Source organism: Leptodactylus fuscus, chromosome 7, assembly GCF_031893055.1.
Source record: "Leptodactylus fuscus isolate aLepFus1 chromosome 7, aLepFus1.hap2, whole genome shotgun sequence".
In the NCBI taxonomy this organism is placed as follows: domain Eukaryota; kingdom Metazoa; phylum Chordata; class Amphibia; order Anura; family Leptodactylidae; genus Leptodactylus; species Leptodactylus fuscus.
This window is the reverse complement of record NC_134271.1, coordinates 100834269-100853163: the sequence shown is the minus strand read 5'-3', so window position 1 is coordinate 100853163 and position 18895 is coordinate 100834269. Positions and strand designations below refer to the sequence as shown.

At 40.8% G+C, this 18895-nt stretch overlaps 1 protein-coding gene across 1 annotated transcript; it reads left to right on the top strand.

The window, feature by feature from the left end:
- The first annotated feature begins 8356 nt into the window (after nt 1–8356).
- On the top strand, nt 8357–18034 carry CKB (creatine kinase B). Its single transcript, XM_075282682.1, has 8 exons — nt 8357–8452; nt 9717–9921; nt 12275–12429; nt 13228–13360; nt 15144–15315; nt 16519–16642; nt 17027–17216; nt 17654–18034. The coding sequence occupies exons 2-8, from the start codon at nt 9729–9731 to the stop codon at nt 17830–17832; spliced, it is 1146 nt and encodes a 381-aa protein (XP_075138783.1). The 5' UTR covers nt 8357–8452; nt 9717–9728; the 3' UTR covers nt 17833–18034.
- The last annotated feature ends 861 nt before the right edge of the window (nt 18035–18895 follow it).

Here is an 18895-nt window from a genome sequence, read left to right as displayed (position 1 = left end):
CCATGCGACCCTCAACTTTAACAAGATTCCCGGTGCCGGCATTGTCCACACAGCCCCAAAGCATGATGGAACCTCCACCAAATTTTACAGTGGGTAGCAAGTGTTTTTCTTGGAATGCTGTTTCTTTTTGGACGCCATGCATAACGCCTTTTTTTTATAACCAAACAACTCAATCTTTGTTTCCAAAATGAAGTTGGCTTCTCCAAATGTGCTTTTGCATACCTCAGGCAACTCTATTTGTGGCGTACGTGCAGAAACGGCTTCTTTCTCATCACTCTCCCATACAGCTTCTCTTTGTGCAAAGTGCGCTGTATTGCTGACTGATGCACAGTGACACCATCTGCAGCAAGATGATGCTGCAGCTCTTTGCAGGTGATCTGTGGATTGTCCTTGACTGTTCTCACCATTCTTCTTCTCTGCCTTTCTGATATTTTTCTTGGCCTGCCACTTCTGGGCTTAACAAGAACTGTCCCTGTGGTCTTCCATTTCCTTACTATGTTCCTCACAGTGGAAACTGACAGGTTAAATCTCTGAGACAACGTTTTGTATCCTTCCCCTGAACAACTATGTTGAACAATCTTTGTTTTCAGATCATTTGAGAGCGGGCTGTCCATGTTCGGTGACCATCTAACTTAACTGAACTTGAATTGTTTTGTAGAAAGAAATGGTCCAAAATACCTTCATCCAGGATCCAGGAACTGATTAAAAGCTACAGGAAGCGACTAGAGGCTGTTATCTTTGCAAAAGGAAGATGTACTAAATATTAATGTCACTTTTCTGTTGAGGTGCCCATATTTTTGCAGCGGTCAAATTTTGGTTTAATGCATATTGCGCATTTTCTGTTAGTACAATAAACCTCATTTCAATCCTGAAATATTACTGTGTCCATCAGTTATTAGATATATCAAACTGAAATGGCTGTTGCAAACACCAAAATATTTAGAACTAAAAATGATTAAGATTAATAGGGGTGCCCAAACTTTTTCATAGGACTGTATATAATCATCTTCTACCTGGAGAATGAACACTGATGCGGTTTGCACGGAAGCTGCCTCTGCACACTATGTATTTTCTTTCTGACTCCTGCAGTATCATAGCCTTGGTGCTGAAGCTAGGAGAATAGACCTTGTGTGTCCCAGCAGGTCCCATGCACACTGCATCATGGTTCGCTCCCCAAGTAGAAGATCATTGTATACTGTACTGTTCAAAATCACACCTTAATAGTGATTCAGGTGCCATGTCTACCATCCCAGGCAGTGAGCACAACCTGTCCTCGGGCAGTAGACACAGCACCCACATCACTATCTGCAGACTGCCTCACCATTTTCACCAGTTGGCACCGCATGAGGCAACCACCTTAGGTCACCTCATGTCAGTTGCACCTCTGCTCCTCCACCACCATGCTTGACAGATGGTATGCGGTGTGTCAATATGCTATATTTGTTCTTTGTCAATCATGGCGCTGACCATTAAAGCCTATCATGATTTTGGTTTCATTGGTCTAAAGGGCAGTGTTCCAGAAGTCTTGTTGTTTGTTCAGGCACAACTTTGCAATCTTAAACCATTTCTCCTTGACATTGTGTTAACCTCAACCTGAATGCTCCAGACCAGCAGACTTCACAAAGTTCGGCTTTTATATGGGTGCTGCTTACCAATGAAAGCAGTAAGGGTGTACTTAATTTTTCATGCACTCTTTCTGTATTTTGACCTAGTTTTTGTTAAATAAATAAATGACACAGTGTAATATGTCCTGTGTGGTTGCATATACCTCATTTTAAGACCTTCTAAGGACCAGAGGGTGTACTTTGTTTTTCCCATAACTATATAATGCAACAGACTGCCCATGGCTGGTTTCATTTAGAGCATAATGTGGCTGAATTACACACCCCTGAATTAATTTAGAGGCCTAGGCCAAGAGAGAGTGAATCTTCATAGTGTTGGGTCCCATCTAATAAGGATACCTTGTCCCTGACGATGGGCTCTCACAATTTGGTCTAATTCTTATATATTCCTATGCACAGTAGACATTTTAGCGTTGTAGTAATTTGATGTGCAGACAAATTTCTGCTGAATACCTTCTGTGAAAACCTATTTATTAAATTGATTCTGAGCTTGGGGGACACAGATATACACAGTCTCAGGATATGCATAAATGTCCCAATTTATTGTAACAGGGTCCAGCATTCTATATTACTTTACAGATAAGACAGCACAATACATGGGCCAAATTCCAAGGTTGCACAGTCTAACAAATCAGGTTCTCATGACTGAGTCATTAAGTTACTTTGTTGGGAAAAAAACCCATACAATCTATTGGTCTCTCACATAAAACTATCATTTAACCCTTCATTAATGGCAGTATTGCGCTTAGTGTTAGCAGAATACTATTGCGAAAAAAAAATGTTTGTGTTTGCATTTATGCATATTGAAAGGTATGCTTCCTCTTTGTGACTCAGTTTTTCTGGCCAAATACAGGAATTAGACAGTTCATGTTTTGGATGTATGTGCTATTAATATGAGTATGGAAAAGGTAAGAGGTCCTTTCTGCTAACGTAAAATCATGTGTTCTTCTGAAATGTGGTAATACAATGTATAATGTAGTCATCAAAAAAAAAAAACTGCTCAAAAATGTAAAGAAAAATATGTTACATGATGGATATATTTCTTCTCTGCATGCTGCACTTTTCTCTCCACATGTTTCGTGCGGAAACCACATGGACCTCATTATAGTCTATGGGGTCCATGTGGTTTCCTTAGGTAACCGTTTTTTAATGCGTATAGGTTTCCGATCGGGGGGTCCCCAAGCGGACTTCCCAAACAGAAACCCTAAAGGGTCCATTCACACGAAAGAAAGTGGTGAGGAATTTGGTGTGGAATTTCAGTTCTGAAAAAAAAAGTCTTCCATTGACTTTAATGGGTTCCTTTTTCTGCAGAAAAAGGAACCCGTTGAAGTCAATGGGAGGATTTTTTTTTCAGCGCTGAAATTCCACACCAAATTCCTCACCATTTTCCTCCATGTGAATGGACCCTAAAGCTTCGGTCACCCTTGCGTTCAGTGACCTTGCAAGCAGGACATTTCTCTCCGAATTTTTTGGGTGGAAACAGGGCAGACTCCACTATAGTTTTAAACGGATTGGAATCCCAAATAATGGAACCCCAACACTAGTGTGAATCAAGCATAATTTGCAGATTAATAGTACTGGAATTTGATTTCTATTTTACTGCTGACAGAATCCTTTTAGCCAGTTGAGGACTGGGCCATTTCCCTGGTTTAGGACAGGTCACAATTTAATGTTTGTTTGTTTTTTCGTATAGGCGATTTTGAAGCCTATGACATTTTTTTCCTAGTTAAGTCAAATAATTTTTGCATCCTGTTTGTGTTTGTTTTTTTTTTAGTAGCACAAGGTACTTCGGAAAAAAATCTTTAATTAGTTATTCCTCTGCATTAAGGTCATTTTTACTTACTGTTGTATAGCTGCGGACGGGACTAGATCCTGTGAAGTGGGTATGGTAGTGACCCCAGTTACAGGAAGAATGTAGCCTCCAATGCTGCTCATGCAGTTCCCAACCCCAGTAGTCATGTTTCCACGGGACTAGAAGTGGAACTGCATCATTGATGCCGCATTGCAAGGTTAAGAGTGGATCACCTGTGTTATTGTTAAATAAGACCTTTCATGTCCTCTGAATTCAGCATACTGTCAGCTTTGCTGGTATGTAACCCATTTGCAGAGATATCGGTGATGCTAGTTTTGGCACCCATATCAGAGGGGCATACCATGTCAGAGGGGCCAGCCTAAGGCTCAATGTGATCACTGGGTTGTGAGGTTGTGAGTCAGTACTCTTCCATAGCCTTGTCAGGGGGTCATGCCAAGCGATGACTTTGAGCTGTAAGGTTGGCCACTCTGAAAGTGCAGGCATATAATTAACCAAAACTAATGGCACCAATAACTGCAACCAGGCACATAACAGCAAAGCTAACAGGGTGCTGACATCCGCTCACGTTGAGCTTTCTACTGGTATACAATAGTGTGAAAATCAGAGGACATGAAAGATACTCTTTAATGAAGTAGGATACTCTTTAAATTGGTGGGACCTGGCTGATATGATCCCCACCAATCATAAGAACAAGGGTCCAGTGTGTCCTTTATAAATGGAGGGGTGGTCGCACATGCATGCTGACCCTCCATTCAATGCTATGAAACTACTTGAGATATCTGACTGTTGTACTTGCCTTCAGCAGTTCTGTAGAAATGAATGTAGTGATGGTGTGTATATGCGACCTACCGCTTCATCAATATGGATGATGTGAGACAATGGACCCCTGTTCTTTCGATGTTCCCCTGAAAATCTCCAGTGGATGGTAACATATATATGGAAAAATACTTCATATAATCATGGAGGGTTTGTTGAAGGACAATTTATATAATTATATCATTAGACACAAACATCATGCTTTGTCTATCTTGTGCTGCAGTACTTCTGATGCCCCCCACTTGAGTAGTATGTGTTAAAGTCTTGGAATCCTTGTTTTTCCAGTACAAGTAAATCCGTATGTTATTCATTTATTATCTATGTATCTTCACTTAGCTCAGGGGATTTAGAGAGGCATGGGAAGCCTTCTACTAAATACTGTGCATCCTATTAATATTATAAATGTGAAAGTTTGTGAGTTTGTGTGTTTGGATGTTCGCATGTTCGGATGTTTGTTCCTCAATCACGGAAAAACCGCTCCACCGATTTGGCTGAAAGTTTCCACAAACATAGTTAATACACCCGATTAAACAATAGGCTACTTTTCGTCACAATAACGCACATACGTTTGTGCCAGGACCCCCACAAAACCCAAACTCACACCACCATCTCTGCAATCTCACACACTTTGGACCATAGCAAGTTCCAAAAATCATATTGCCCTCTACAGCCTCGCCCCTAACCCCACACAATCACACTCACATATACCTTACCACTTTGCCCCTCACCTTAACGATACTCCAGGAGGCTCTCTTTAACGCTCTGGAGCAGCCATGTTTGCTGACCCCCACCGCTCTGACAATCCACGACACCGCCCACACATGTCAATAACCCTAGGCGGTCTAATAAATGCAAAAAAAAAAGTTTAAAAAAAGTAAAAAAATATAAAAAAATAAATAAAAAGGATTAAAAATTCAAATCACCCCCCTTTCCCTAGAACACATATAAAAGTAGTTAAAAACTGTGAAACACATACATGTTAGGTATCCCCACGTCCGAAATCGCCCGCTCTACAAAGCTTTACAAATATTTTTCCTGTTCGGTAAACGCCGTAGCGGCAAAAATGGTCAAAAGTGCCAAACCGCCATTTTTTCACTGTTTTGATTCTGATAAAAATTTGAATAAAAAAAGTGATCTAAGCAATAACATTTCCCAAAAATAGTAGAACTACAAAGTACACCCGGTCCCACAAAAAAAGACGCCCTATACATCCCCGTACACGCACGTATAAAAAAGTTACGGCTGTCGGAATATGGCGACTTTTCAAAAAATAATTTTTTAACACAGTTTTGGATTTTTTTTAAGGGGTCAAAATGTAAATAAAACCATATAAATTTGTTATCCCCGGAATCGTACCGAAACACAGAATACAGGGGACATGTCATTTTGGTTGCACAGTGAACGCCGTAAAACCAAAGCCCGTAAGAAAGTCGCAGAAATGCATTTTATCTTCAAATCCACCCCATTCTGAATTTTTTCCCTGCTTCCCAGTACATTATACAGAATAATTAATGGTGGCATCATAAAGAAAAATTTGTCCCAGGAAAAATTAAGACCTCATATGGCTCTGGGAGCGGAGAAATAAAAAAGTTATGGGGTTTAGAAGGAGGGGAGTCAAAAACGAAAATCAAAAAATGCCATCGGCGGGAAAGGGTTAACTTCAAATACTTCTGTCCCAAAGTCACTATGTAAAGTTTCTCAGATCACCGTATAGCAGCTCAAATACAAATTACCTTCAACACAAAAGTCTTACGTATTCTCTGAATTACAGCAAAAACAAGATACAAAGTTACATTTCATATCCCATACCTTATACACACTACGAAAACCTTACCCATGCCTGTATATACCAACTTCTACAATCACTGCAGACGAAGTCGCGGGTACCAGCTAGTACCAAATAAAGCAGAGTATTCCCAATTCCCAATGTCTGAAGGCCATATGTGGACCCATACTGTCTATAAAATCTATGTGTCATAGTACAGTAGGTAGATATACCATTTTATTTTTAAATAAGCCTATTTAGAGAGCCATTACCCTTTTTTTTGGCCATATTCCTCACCACTACAAGTATTCCTCCACCTGGGTCCTTCTGGCTCTGGCACTGTATGTCTGTAGCATTAGGCTGCTCGTGATTCGAGTGGGAAGCACATGGAGGAATCTGAGGTGGAAGACTGCTCACATGCCTCTTCACTTTATATCATGTGAACAGTCCCTAAGATCACAGTAGTGGAGCCTGAGTTAAAGAGTGACAATGGGGAGGGGATCATGGGAAACAAAGATTTGAATGCATGGTCACTCTTTATTGACTGGGAGTTCGGGAACTGGCCATTGTCAGTCTCCACTTGACAATGGCTAACACGTAGGTATGTCCTTCTGAAAGATTCTGTAGGGGGACATTGATCCCCATGCTATACATTTCAGATATACAATCCATTTGAAAAGCAGACACAGTATATAGCCCCTTACAGAGGTGTAACTTGAAGGTCCTGGGCCCCAATGCAAAATCTGTAATGGGGACCCGTACCTACATGGTGCCATTTTAGGATAGTGGTATATTTTATTTGGCAGAGGTTCCTTTGAGGCCCTCAGGATCGTTGGTATTCAGATCAGGGATTCATTAGCACTATTTCCGGGCCACTGCATTAGAATCCCGCTTTCCAGCAGCATTCATGATAAATGTATGGGCTCTACATGTGTTATTTAAATGCTATCTATGTAGCATGTTCACCAAGTGCATTCCCCGTTGCTCTTAAATTCTTAATATAATTCCATAAAATATTGGCAGGGGGGGGGGGGGCTAGGGTCTTAAAGTGTCATAATATGGATAAGACATCATTATGGATCTGTCGTATGGCACCCATAGCCTGCCATATATTCATACTGTTGGTTTGTTGCTGTTCTTTAATAAAGTAACGTGTGATGTGAAACTGGAGTGAGCGCGGTTCCTTATCCCAACTGGATTTTGTGTCACAGAAGGGATACTTTGCCTTGGTGTTTGTATTCTGATATATTCATACTAAACATATATATATATATATATATATATATATATATATATACTGTATATATCTGTATATCTGAGAATGTTTGCCATATTATGGAGATCCCAGTTGTTCAGGGGCACTTTAAGTCAATGCATGTAGTCTATATGAACCTACTGCACAATACAGGCACATAGATACTCCCTTTGCTATCGTATTAGGTCTATATATGTCAAAATACGTATGGATCCTTAAAAATCTGTCTGGTTGCTTTGGAACACATTACTTTTGCACTACTTGGGTACTCATTCTGTGGGAAGGCTTTCCTTACTGCTGGGGTGTAAAGGAATACACATTCCATGGAAATGATTGGTTCTCACGGTTAGGTGGTGAGTTGAAATGAATGGACCAGTGGCAAAAAGTGGTGATAGGTAAGTGAAAATTGTCCGCTATTCGCTAGTATCAGTCTATTTAAAGAAACAAAAGAAAAAAAGCCATTGGGGGCCCCGTAAATTCACAGGGCCCATAGCAGCTGCTATAACTGTTATGGCTCTGCATGTTAAAATTACAAGCTGTGTGTGAAACCAGCCTTAGGGCATTTGTAATGGGTTGTAATGGATTATTTGCATTCTTCTAACCACTGCCATTTGTCTGGCATTTTACAGTTAGTTGAAATGCCATTATATTGTCACACGTGTTGCATGACACATGGCTGTGGTCTCTTGCAATGCATGAAATTTCACCACAGAATCTCATATTGCACTACAGAAAATGACATGCATTTACAAAGACTATTAAGGGTTAAGCCTTTTGTTATGTTAAATCCCTTTCTCAATAAGAGCAGTTTATATATGTATGTGCATAGTGGATTGTCCTGGCCATCAGTTCCATATTCCTAGTGGATATCATGGCTATGCTTCTAATGTGCATCTCTTTGCTCTTCATGTCATTCTATTGCATTGTGCAGAATGCAGGCAGTTCCAGCAATGAGAAAATGGAAGAGCATTGATTAGGTCTTGCTGGCACTTCCCTCTGCCAGCCTACCAATCCAATGAATGGAATATAAATATCAGCCAATGGCTGCTTACCCTGACCTTGATATATAAAGGGGTTGGGAGCCCCTCTCTCACACACATCCCTTTAGGTCTGGGGAGTTGTTGGTCCTGAAGTCATTCAGGGTCCTTAATTTTTTTTGCCTCCAGTAACATAAATACCTGGTAAGTAACCACCCTGTCCTTGCTGGTCACTGTGGCTCTCCCCTCTGCTGCAGCTTCTGCATAGCATAGAATGTATTATTGCTGTTTGCATTATTATGGCTACAATGTATCAATGCACTGAGCACTGCTCTGGCATTAAGAGGGTTAATGGACGCGTTGCAGCTCCTTTGCTTTCCTGAGATCTGAGGATTCATTTACTTACAAGTCAGCATCAGAATGGTAAGCAGGGATCCCAGCATCCCTCCAGATTGGGGTGGTCCGGGGGTTGTGCAGCCTGTGATGGGAAGTTCTTGGGGCTCCCAAACAGGGGAGCTGTGTGTAATAGCGCATGTCCTTGAGATTTGTCCCTTACTCAGATTGGGGCGTTGCTGCTTTTTGCCTTTAGCAGTTTTTCTCCCTTGTATTGACTGTCAGTGTAATGCTGGTGCAGAGATCTGCAGACTATCACTCCTCTGCTGCAGGAATGTGCTGCTCAATCCCACAAGACGGGAGGGAGTTCTGTGCAAACACAAATGTCTATACATGGAATATTATGTGAAAGAGTTAATGCAAGTTTTTTTTTTCCTCTGTCCCAGGTCTGCACTGCCCCCTACTGGTACTACTTGTATCAGTGGTGCAGCCAGTGGGCTCAGGGCCAGCAGCATTTGGGGTGACTGATCATTGCAGTGTCTTAAATCTGTTAAGTCATGGCTATACTGCAGGACTGTCTTTGCCATTATCCTCAATGTATAGCCATTGTGTAAAGCCAAATGGCAACTTAAACTAATATGCCCCATCCATTGCATTTACACAGTACCTGCCAACACCCCCCCCCCCCCCTTGTGCATCTGCAGGTCCTGCTGTATATTACAAGACTTGGACTTGCATTTATCAAGCAGATTGAATACTATTGACTATGTAGTGATACTAAAATGGCTTCTTCAATATCTTACAGAACTTATTCTCCACCTCCCATAAATAAATGATGACCCATAACTGTACAGCATATTCACCCCAGGAATGTTGAGTGGTAAAGGTGTTGGCCTCTAACTTTCCTTTAATAGGACAAGGCAAGACCTCACATTTACTAGTGATTCTTGACTCTGGGCAAAGTAGTCTTCAACAACTTGCCCTAAAGCTTACTAGTTATCTAGATTAATAGCCATAAGCCTTGGATAAAGTGCTGGTTATGTAGTGCAACAATGAACATTTTTTCCAAGGTCATTGCAAAGGTCATATATGGATTTGTGAAGTTTTACCCTTTTTTTTCCCCATAATCTTGCAGTAAAGTGCAATCATGCCTTTCGGCAACTCTCACAACGATCTGAAACTGAAGTACACTGTCGAGGATGAGTATCCAGACTTGAGTCAACATAACAATCATATGGCCAAGGTGCTGACTAAGGAGATGTATGGAAGACTGAGGTCCAAAAAGACACCAAGTGGATTTACTGTGGATGATGTCATTCAAACTGGGGTTGACAACCCAGGTAAAGCGTTTCATCCTCTCTACCTCTGTCCTTTCATCCACTTTGCCATCTGTTCACCCTCATTACTGGAAGTGTTCAGACCCATCTTTCCAGTTTGTTCAGCAATCCCGTGATTTAAAGGGCATTGAAAACTTTCTTTGCAATTTCACGAGTGCATACTTCTAATATGGTACAGCACTTCTATTGACAAGGGGAACAGACATTAACTTGTACAGTGTTTATTCTCACTCTAGTAAAGTCAGTATGGCCCGGCCAATCATTGTGAGGCTTTCTGCTGAGGAAGAATTTCCTGACCTCCGTAATCACAACAATCATATGGCCAAGGTGTTGATCTTTGACTTGTACAAGAAATTAAGAAGCAGGATGACACCCAGTGGCTTCACCCTGGATGATGTAATACAGACTGGGGTGGACAATCCTGGTAAAGACCAGCATTCCCTTTTCCGCATGACTTCAAAATTTACCTGTGACCTCCACACAGGGGAGGCAGCCATTTTGTACAATATCCATATCTGATGTGGTTTGCCTAGTATTGATGATGTAAGATGCACTAGGTTCTAAGGAATCTATTGGCTGCCTTCTGAGCCGTGCACAAGATGGCCTTCTCCACTAAGTGTATGTGATGCATCTTCCATTGGCCTAGTGCTTAAAGATGGCCATGTTGTATAGCCTAATCTGGATTACAGTGCATGTTGCTGCCATAACTTTAAAAAAGTGAAGTAAACATCTGTATTAACCTGTAGCGATTTTCTGTCCTTTAACTCTGCATGTATCTGACATGTCCATCAATATGTCATTTCTTTTCCTCTATTTCTTGAATATTTTTAGACTTTATTTCCATTGCTTAGAAAAGATGAAATGATCAGACCTCATAGAAACTCCTCACATACTTTAGTTTGCCTACATAAGTTTACATGGCTACCACATCTAACTCAGATAAAGATAAAGCACACCCTAAAAATCCAGTAGCTTTTACTCTCATTCAAGGGGCTGTCGTATGTGCTGAGATCAGCCTACATTACGACAGATGTTGGTGTCTGACTATTGACTAGCCCTGAGGAGTATGCAATACACATCAAGTTGTTCTTCAGAGCCTAGTCACATACTTAACAAGTGGTCATGATTCTTATTGAGCACAGATCCTCTAGAAAATGTGGTGCTTCCAACAATCTGGACAAACTCAGGATTCTTAAAGGGAACCTGGACATCTTTTTCTCATCTGCAGGCAACTTGTTAAAGAGTAGGAGTTACTGAGTAGGTTAATCTATAGGTCTGTGGGATAAGATTCAGACTAATTTGCCATTTATCCAATGACTTCTCTGAAGTCAAGGAGGTGTTGCTATTAGGAATCACTGGAAGGACCACCTCCTTCATTCTCAACATAGTGCAGAGGTTTAATTGGATAAATGACATGTTATACTGATCCTTTCCCCACAAAACTATAAATCTGCTGTATAACATGTGGTCATTTGGAAAAGATGAGACCACTAGTCTGACAGCTAATGTACGCCCATAGTATTATATGTATAGAATTGGTGCTCACTTAAAGGGAGTCTATCACCTCTCCAACTATACTCGGCTCCCACCACATTAGTGATAAACATACCTTCCCTATGTCACTTGTGTAGTTTTTCTCCAAATCTATCTTATGGAAGTAAGGCAGTTGATACACAATGGGGTTAGCCCTAGGAGGGTTGCACTTGCTGCTCAAGTGGGATGGGTGATGTGATGCAGTAGTGCAGATGCGAGGGGTAGGGAGTCCAAGTAGCAAGAGCAGTGCACCAACTACCTTATTTGTATAAGACTTCTCCAAATCTAGAAAAGTCCCATGCAAAGCAAGTGTGGGTTCACTGTAATGTACTTTGTAACGTGGTGACAGTTGGGGACAAGGTGATGACCTACCTTAAAAGTATACAACACTTATAGTAGGTTTTTGTGTCTTTGAGGTCTTTGGTTATTACTACTTATATCCTCTTATTCCTTCTCGAAGGGTGTTTAGGGCTTCAAATGCAGTTTTCAAAGCCAAAACCAGGAAACACTTGAATGCTTCATGGTAATAGAAAATATAAGGACAAACAGTAGACTGGAAAAAAAAAATGTAATGAATAGATCCTAATTTCCCCTCTATGACCCATATGGTTTTGGCTTCAAGAACTGCATCTTAACATGTAAACGCACCCTGCTATTGGCTGGTCTAACTTGTACTAACCATTGCTATTGGTGAGCTTATCCTACTTTCTAGATACTTGCAGAGACTTCGAATTCCCCTCACAAAAGCCTTTGTACTAAATGTGTAAATGGTGTACCTGTACTCATGTTCTGTATGTGATAAAGACCTGTTGTACTTGTGTAGGCCACCCCTATATTATGACCGTGGGAGCTGTGGCTGGAGATGAAGAGTGTTATGATGTGTTCTGTGAACTTCTTGACCCCATCATTGAGGACAGACATGGGGGATACAAGCCAACAGACCAGCACAAAACTGATCTGAATTCTGAAAACTTGAAGGTAATTGGTATAGATTTTCTTCTTGCACTTCTGTTTCAGTGCCCCTACTTTGTGCCAATTACAATAGTGGTATATCTTGTTTGGGGGGGGGCCCTCAGATTCCAGGGCCTTGAGAGGCTGCTACCATTGTACCTCATATAACTACGCCCCTGGGTTGTCTACTTAGTATGTCCTAAGTGAAATCGTTGTCTGATCACTTTAAGAACCTAACTTTTTTGTAACATCTGGCTAAGATGAGGACTCCAAATTCTGTGAATGACATGTCACACATTACTGACAACCCATCCATTTTAGTAAGCATCATGGAATGCTTTGTTTCACCTGTTGTGGTGGTCCTACAGGGAGACTGAACACTTCCTAGCAGGATCCCACATATCATTGGGGATCCCTGCTGTAGGACTACTTGTTTGTAGAGGCCCTTGACCGTAAAGTGATCTAAATGGATAACACCTTTAAATCAGTATTTAAGATACAGATGTCCAATAGGAATCTAACCAAGAATATTTATAACTTATTATGTGAACAAGGGTAGCACTATCGCAGGTGGTCTACAAAATGTTTGGGAGTTGGATGCCAATTGGGCATATGAAACACATAGTAGCACTTCAGTAACCTAGATGGTGACCTTGCTGGTCTTGGCGTGTGGAGATCCATTATGGTTCTTTAGATGGTTGCATTATCACAGACTTTGCTGAAGGTACAAGCTAAGATAGCATAGGAAGCTTAAACTGTTCTAAGATTTACCATAGGAACCTCATCAAATTAGTGACTACGTTATTTTTATTTCTTTTTTTTCAGGGTGGTGATGACCTGGATCCAAACTATGTTATCAGCTCACGTGTTAGAACTGGCAGGAGCATCCGGGGATTCTGCCTCCCACCTCACTGTAGCCGTGGGGAAAGACGAGCCATTGAGCGCCTCTCCGTTGAAGGTAGTCTTTCTGTTGTGAATAAATAATAATGAGCTTTTCCTTTAATTAGAAGTTCTGCTTCTTCAGGTATTCCTTCCACATGCTCAATGACAAAGTTTCCATCAGCAGAATCTGTAAACAGGACAAAATGTAACCGTAAGCAGGTCATGGCTGTAAGAGATGCCGGTGTGTTAGTACTGAGGGCAGGCCATTAACAGACCCTGCTGTATGGAGACTATTCAATTCCATAGGGTTCAGGGATTTGGAAGCTGCAAGTTGTGTACTTCAACAGGCCTTTTAAGGACGTGCCTTCCATTGAGCAAACCCTATTGAATACCTGGCTGTATATGGTAATGGAACAAAGTCTGTCTTGGCTTGTAATAAAAAGAAATTCTTTCCATCTAACTCTAATATAAAGTAACTTATAGCCTGACATGGTAAACTTGGCAGCTATAGGTCACAGCAAACCAATAGCTCCGTGTTTCTAAGGCTGTAACGAACAGTTTGCTAAAGACTGGGCCACAAGGAAGTGATACCATCTCTTATGAAGAGGCCACAAAAAGGGTTGGACATAAAGGTTTTCTGCAAAAAAAAAGTCATCTTGTTTGACTTTGCAGCTGTGCACCACTGAAGTGAATGAGATGGAATTGCAATTCAAGGCACAACCTGAGGACCAGTATAGAGCTGTCAGATAAAAGCCGCTGTGTTCATCTATGCTTGTACACCCCTTTGACATCCATAATAAAATAAGCTATGGCTTGTTTAGTCCAAAGACAGCTATGGAGGTTGTTTGTAAGTCATGCAGATAAATGGGCTGCAAACTGATATTTGCTATTACCATGAAGCATTCAAGTGTTTCCAGTCTGTTTACTAGGTTTGTGGCTTCTCCGAGCAATGGTATTGTCCGATTCCTTCTCTACGTGCCCCTATCCTATGCCATAGTGTGCTGCATATTGCTAAAGCTGTATAAATGATTAGATTCTTGGGATGAGTGATTAGGACCTGAAGCCATGAATTGCTTGGCTAGATACTTTCTTGTATTTCTGATCATCCACATGTGTGAATCGGGCAGCAGTCGCTCTACTCTCATTTCCATGTAATGTAAGACAGCAGATCGATACCCCTCAATTCCCCTTAAATACTGCTAAAAGAACTGTAAGAAACCACAGTCAAAGCATTGATTCTGCCCTGTACTTCCTAAGGATTATGGAGTTGCTTTAGGTATCATATACCCACTGACAGCTGTGGCTCCATAACATGCATGTAAATCTTAGATTCTTGCACCATCTGGAGAGAATTATGCGATGTTTCATGGTATGGCGTGGACACGCCGTGTGTCAGTTAGCTTTACATGTAACTGTTAGTGACTCCTTTCCTTGTGGACTGGCAAAGTCTTTACTTTAGAGCCATGACTCTGTTTAATATCTTCCCCCTGTTTGCCCCTGCACAGTGACAACCCCATTATACCACATACATGGATTACTGTGTTGTGGGTTTCACCTGTATCTGTTAGAAGTGGAAGCAGCAGAAAGGTCCCTAGGACATGTCTCTTGGCCAGTGTCCTCACAACCTGTTTACAGTCGAGCGTCTCTTGTGGTAATGGAGCATAGCTTAACACTGAATGAACACTTGTATCTCTGTGGGAAGGAGGGGGCTGCTAAATAAGTTTCTGGTTCACTGGCTCCTGAATGGGTGGAACTGAGGTTACAAGACATGAGCCAGTGAAGGTGATATGTTTAATCTTTTTTTCCACACTAATATTTATAGTTCCTGTGTGAACTTAAGGGTTTTTTCCTTTTCTCAGCTCTCGCTAGCCTGGATGGTGACTTGAAAGGCAAATACTATGCCCTGAAGAACATGAGTGATCAAGAGCAACAGCAGCTTATTGATGATCACTTCCTCTTCGACAAGCCTGTCTCTCCTCTTCTGTTGGCTTCTGGAATGGCCAGGGATTGGCCTGATGCCAGGGGTATCTGGTAAGTATCTTCTGTGGCAATTCATTAAGTACCCCTATTGCCTAAACTGTTCATGTGACTAGCATAATAGCCAAGGACATCATGGAGAAATATGTAGCGTGATATGAATTGGGTGTGTAAATCATTCAAGTGTTGCATATATTATATTCTACTCCCAGCCTGGACCCTTATTCACTTATAGGATTTAACCCTCCTACGTGCAGTCTGATAGTAACCTGCATGTCGTCATTCTGTAGGGCTGTCAATGTCTGCTCAGTTATCTCATGTATGCTGGCTATCACATTAAGCCGGCTAAAGCCTGGATAATGGCCTAATCTCAGCTTCTCTTCATAACTGCACCTTGACCTGTACTAAAACCTTCCACTTAAGAATGGCGCCAATAGGGTAAAATGAGTTGCTCAAAGGAAAGCAACTCAAAGGAGAATAAGATAATGTAGCATTATATAGGCTGAGATGTAGATCATTTATGCTGTTTGTAGCCTTGGTATGTAGTGGCACTGCTGAGTCTGGAAGGGGGATGGTGGCTTTCTTCCAGAAACTGCACCACTCCTGTCTGTAGGCTATATGTGGTATTGCAGCTTAGTCGCACAAGTAATTGACTGCAACACCAATCATTACCCAGGCTCAGGAGTGTTGATGGTTTTTGAAGAAACTAATGTTAAAAGTTTGGACAACTCCTCTAAGGTGCCTTTCTATAGCTCAAAGTGAAGTGCATAATGGGGTTTGTCTGGCCCCTCACTTCTCCATTAGCAAGTGATTTGTGTTGGTCTGACACCCAGATCCCCCACAATATCACATACTGAAGACTTATCCACAGGATAGGCCATCAGTATGAAAAAAGTCTATTTGGGACTGGAGAAAACACTTAAATGCTCCCAAGCTGAGCAACATAACAATGTCGGGCAGATATCTGCAGATGAATGACTATACAATAGGTAAATCATTGGTGTATGTGATAAAACAGGAGTGGTAGATGTGCATGTAGACTGACAGCTTAAATTGCTTGCTTCAAAACTCCACAGGGTTGATTTAACAACTGACATTATGACAGTATTTGGCTTAGTAAATCCAATCGGGCACCAGGTTTGCAACATGGTGGCAACATATAGCAGAACCTCTGCATTTACTAGATTGTTTTATAATGTAGAGTAGATCAAGGGTCAAATGCGGACTTTCTAACTTACTTTCCTACTGTATTTAAAGGCACAATGACAATAAGACTTTCCTTGTCTGGGTCAATGAAGAGGACCATCTTCGTGTGATTTCTATGCAGAAGGGTGGCAACATGAAAGAGGTCTTCAAAAGGTTCTGTGATGGCTTGACAACTGTAAGTGACCAATCTTTAGTCCTTGTACTCTTAGTACTTCACTGTAGACCTAAATATGGTTGGACTGAACCTTTTATGCCATTTTTGCAGGTTCCTAGTGATTAGGGAATTTTATTTTTTATTTTTTTTTCTAAAAAAACTGCAATACACAGCTAATGGGATGGGGGGGCATTCAGTTTTGCAGGAGTCTGTCACTATTTATTTCTAAACTTGTCAAATGTTGTATGATTAAGATACTCTTCTATTTCTGTCCCAAGATGTTACTCCATTGTACTCCATGGACTCAATGGAGTGGAATTGTGATAACTTTGTCTTGTTTTCAGCAAAACTGACTAAAATTCCCCTTATGATAAATCTCCCCTAATAACTTGTGGTTCTTTCCAGATTGAGTCTTTGTTCAAGAACAAGGGATATCAGTTCATGTGGAATCAGCACCTTGGCTACATCTTGACCTGCCCCTCCAACCTTGGAACTGGTCTTCGTGCTGGAGTCCACATTAAGCTGCCAAATCTGAGCAAAAATGAAAAGTTTGGTGAAATTCTGAAGAGGCTGAGACTGCAGAAGAGAGGAACAGGTAACTTCTTATAACTGTCTAGTATCCTACCTTTTCCATTAAGGGCTTCTTGGGTCACCTAACTTGTCAGACTTGACTATTCTGTGTTCCTGTATGACAACTCTTCACCTTGGATCTCTGTCTTGGTCTTCTAGACAGCTCAAAAGTCATGTCAACCATAGCAGTAGTTTTTCAGAACCTTAAAGATCCTGAAAAACCTTGTAATACATATGTCCTAATATATTTCTGGATAGAAGTAAGTTTCCCAGCCTCGGGCTGTAGGGCAATCTCTAATGGCTGCCATTGATCTCTCTGACTTTGCTTAAAGTGCTGACCACTTTATTGTACAATAATCTTGTCTAAACAATTTGAAGAGGTCTCCCTGCTTTGGCAAAATTCTTTTTAACCCTTGGTTTGTTTGTTTTTTTTTTTGTTTTTTTTTTTCTCCTCTCCATAAGGTGGTGTTGACACCGCAGCTGTTGGTGGAGTCTTTGATGTTTCAAATGCCGATCGTCTGGGCTTTTCAGAGGTAGAGCTGGTTCAGATGGTGGTTGATGGTGTGAAACTCCTTATCGAGATGGAAAAGCGCCTGGAGAAAGGCCAGTCCATTGATGACCTCATCCCCGCACAAAAATGAATGCACTTTAATGGCCATGCTTTCTAATTTATTGGATCAATAGCCTCACTGAGATCTTGGGACCCAACTCCTGCTTAGTAACAGTGTATAAATGTCTTCCATCTGTTCATGGATTTTGTTTAGAGTTTTTTATTTTTTTTTTTTCTCTTGGTGGCTGCAATGTTACTGAAAAATAGAAAATAAAACAATGGTCTTGCCTTGCTGTTTGTCTGTGTTTGTTTTATTTTTCTGATTAGGGTTTATGGAATGGGACTTCAGGACAATTCTGTGTTAAAGGGATTCGATCATTTAGAAAAGTGTTTGTGTTTTTATTTTTTATGTAAGCATATGCCTGAAAAACCTTTAAAAACCTCTGAAGCGCCCCTCCGTTGCTTGTACTCCAAAAGACTACTTCCTATATCTTCTAAATATACCAAAAGTATAGCACGTCTATTGGAGGAATAGGTATAACCCATCATAATTCAATCCTACCTCCCTCCCTCATTAAGCCCTTCAAACCTAGCATGTCTTAAACCACAAACATAGATATACAAACACAAAACTGGAACATGCCAGATGGTTATCAACACTCAACATATCCACTACAGGTTCAAGTATAAAAAATATATACCTTTATTAACACAATGTTAAAAATTATATACATCAATATAGAGAAATACACATATACTGGACAGATGCAAAACACCGTATAAAACAGTACACATAGATGAATCAGTGAAATAGTATTGCACATATATATATATATATATAGTAAGATGAACTACACCTGATGCAACCTCCACAAACAATTTATTAAATAATCACACTACCCGAATGCAGCTAAACTACTCTCCTAGTATTGACTAAGCATGTATATAGTCATAATATCCTGATTGCAGAAAGAACACTCTCCTTAATTCCACATAAAGTCAGAAAATGACCAATAATATGTATTTCCGAAGCAGGAACAGGGATAAACCCATGTTTACAACATATTGTCATCAGAGAGGCAGAGCCGCAGGTATAATGCACACATAATGTAAAATACAATAAGGATAGGTCTACATCAAGAAGAAATATGCCA

Coding starts and splice junctions, on each gene's coding strand:
- CKB (XM_075282682.1), top strand. CDS start 9,729: ATGCCTTTCGGCAACTCTCACAACGATCTGAAACTGAAGTACACTGTC. Junction 12,430..13,227: donor TGAATTCTGAAAACTTGAAG/GTAATTGGTATA, acceptor CTTTTTTTTCAG/GGTGGTGATGACCTGGATCC. Junction 15,316..16,518: donor CCTGATGCCAGGGGTATCTG/GTAAGTATCTTC, acceptor CTGTATTTAAAG/GCACAATGACAATAAGACTT.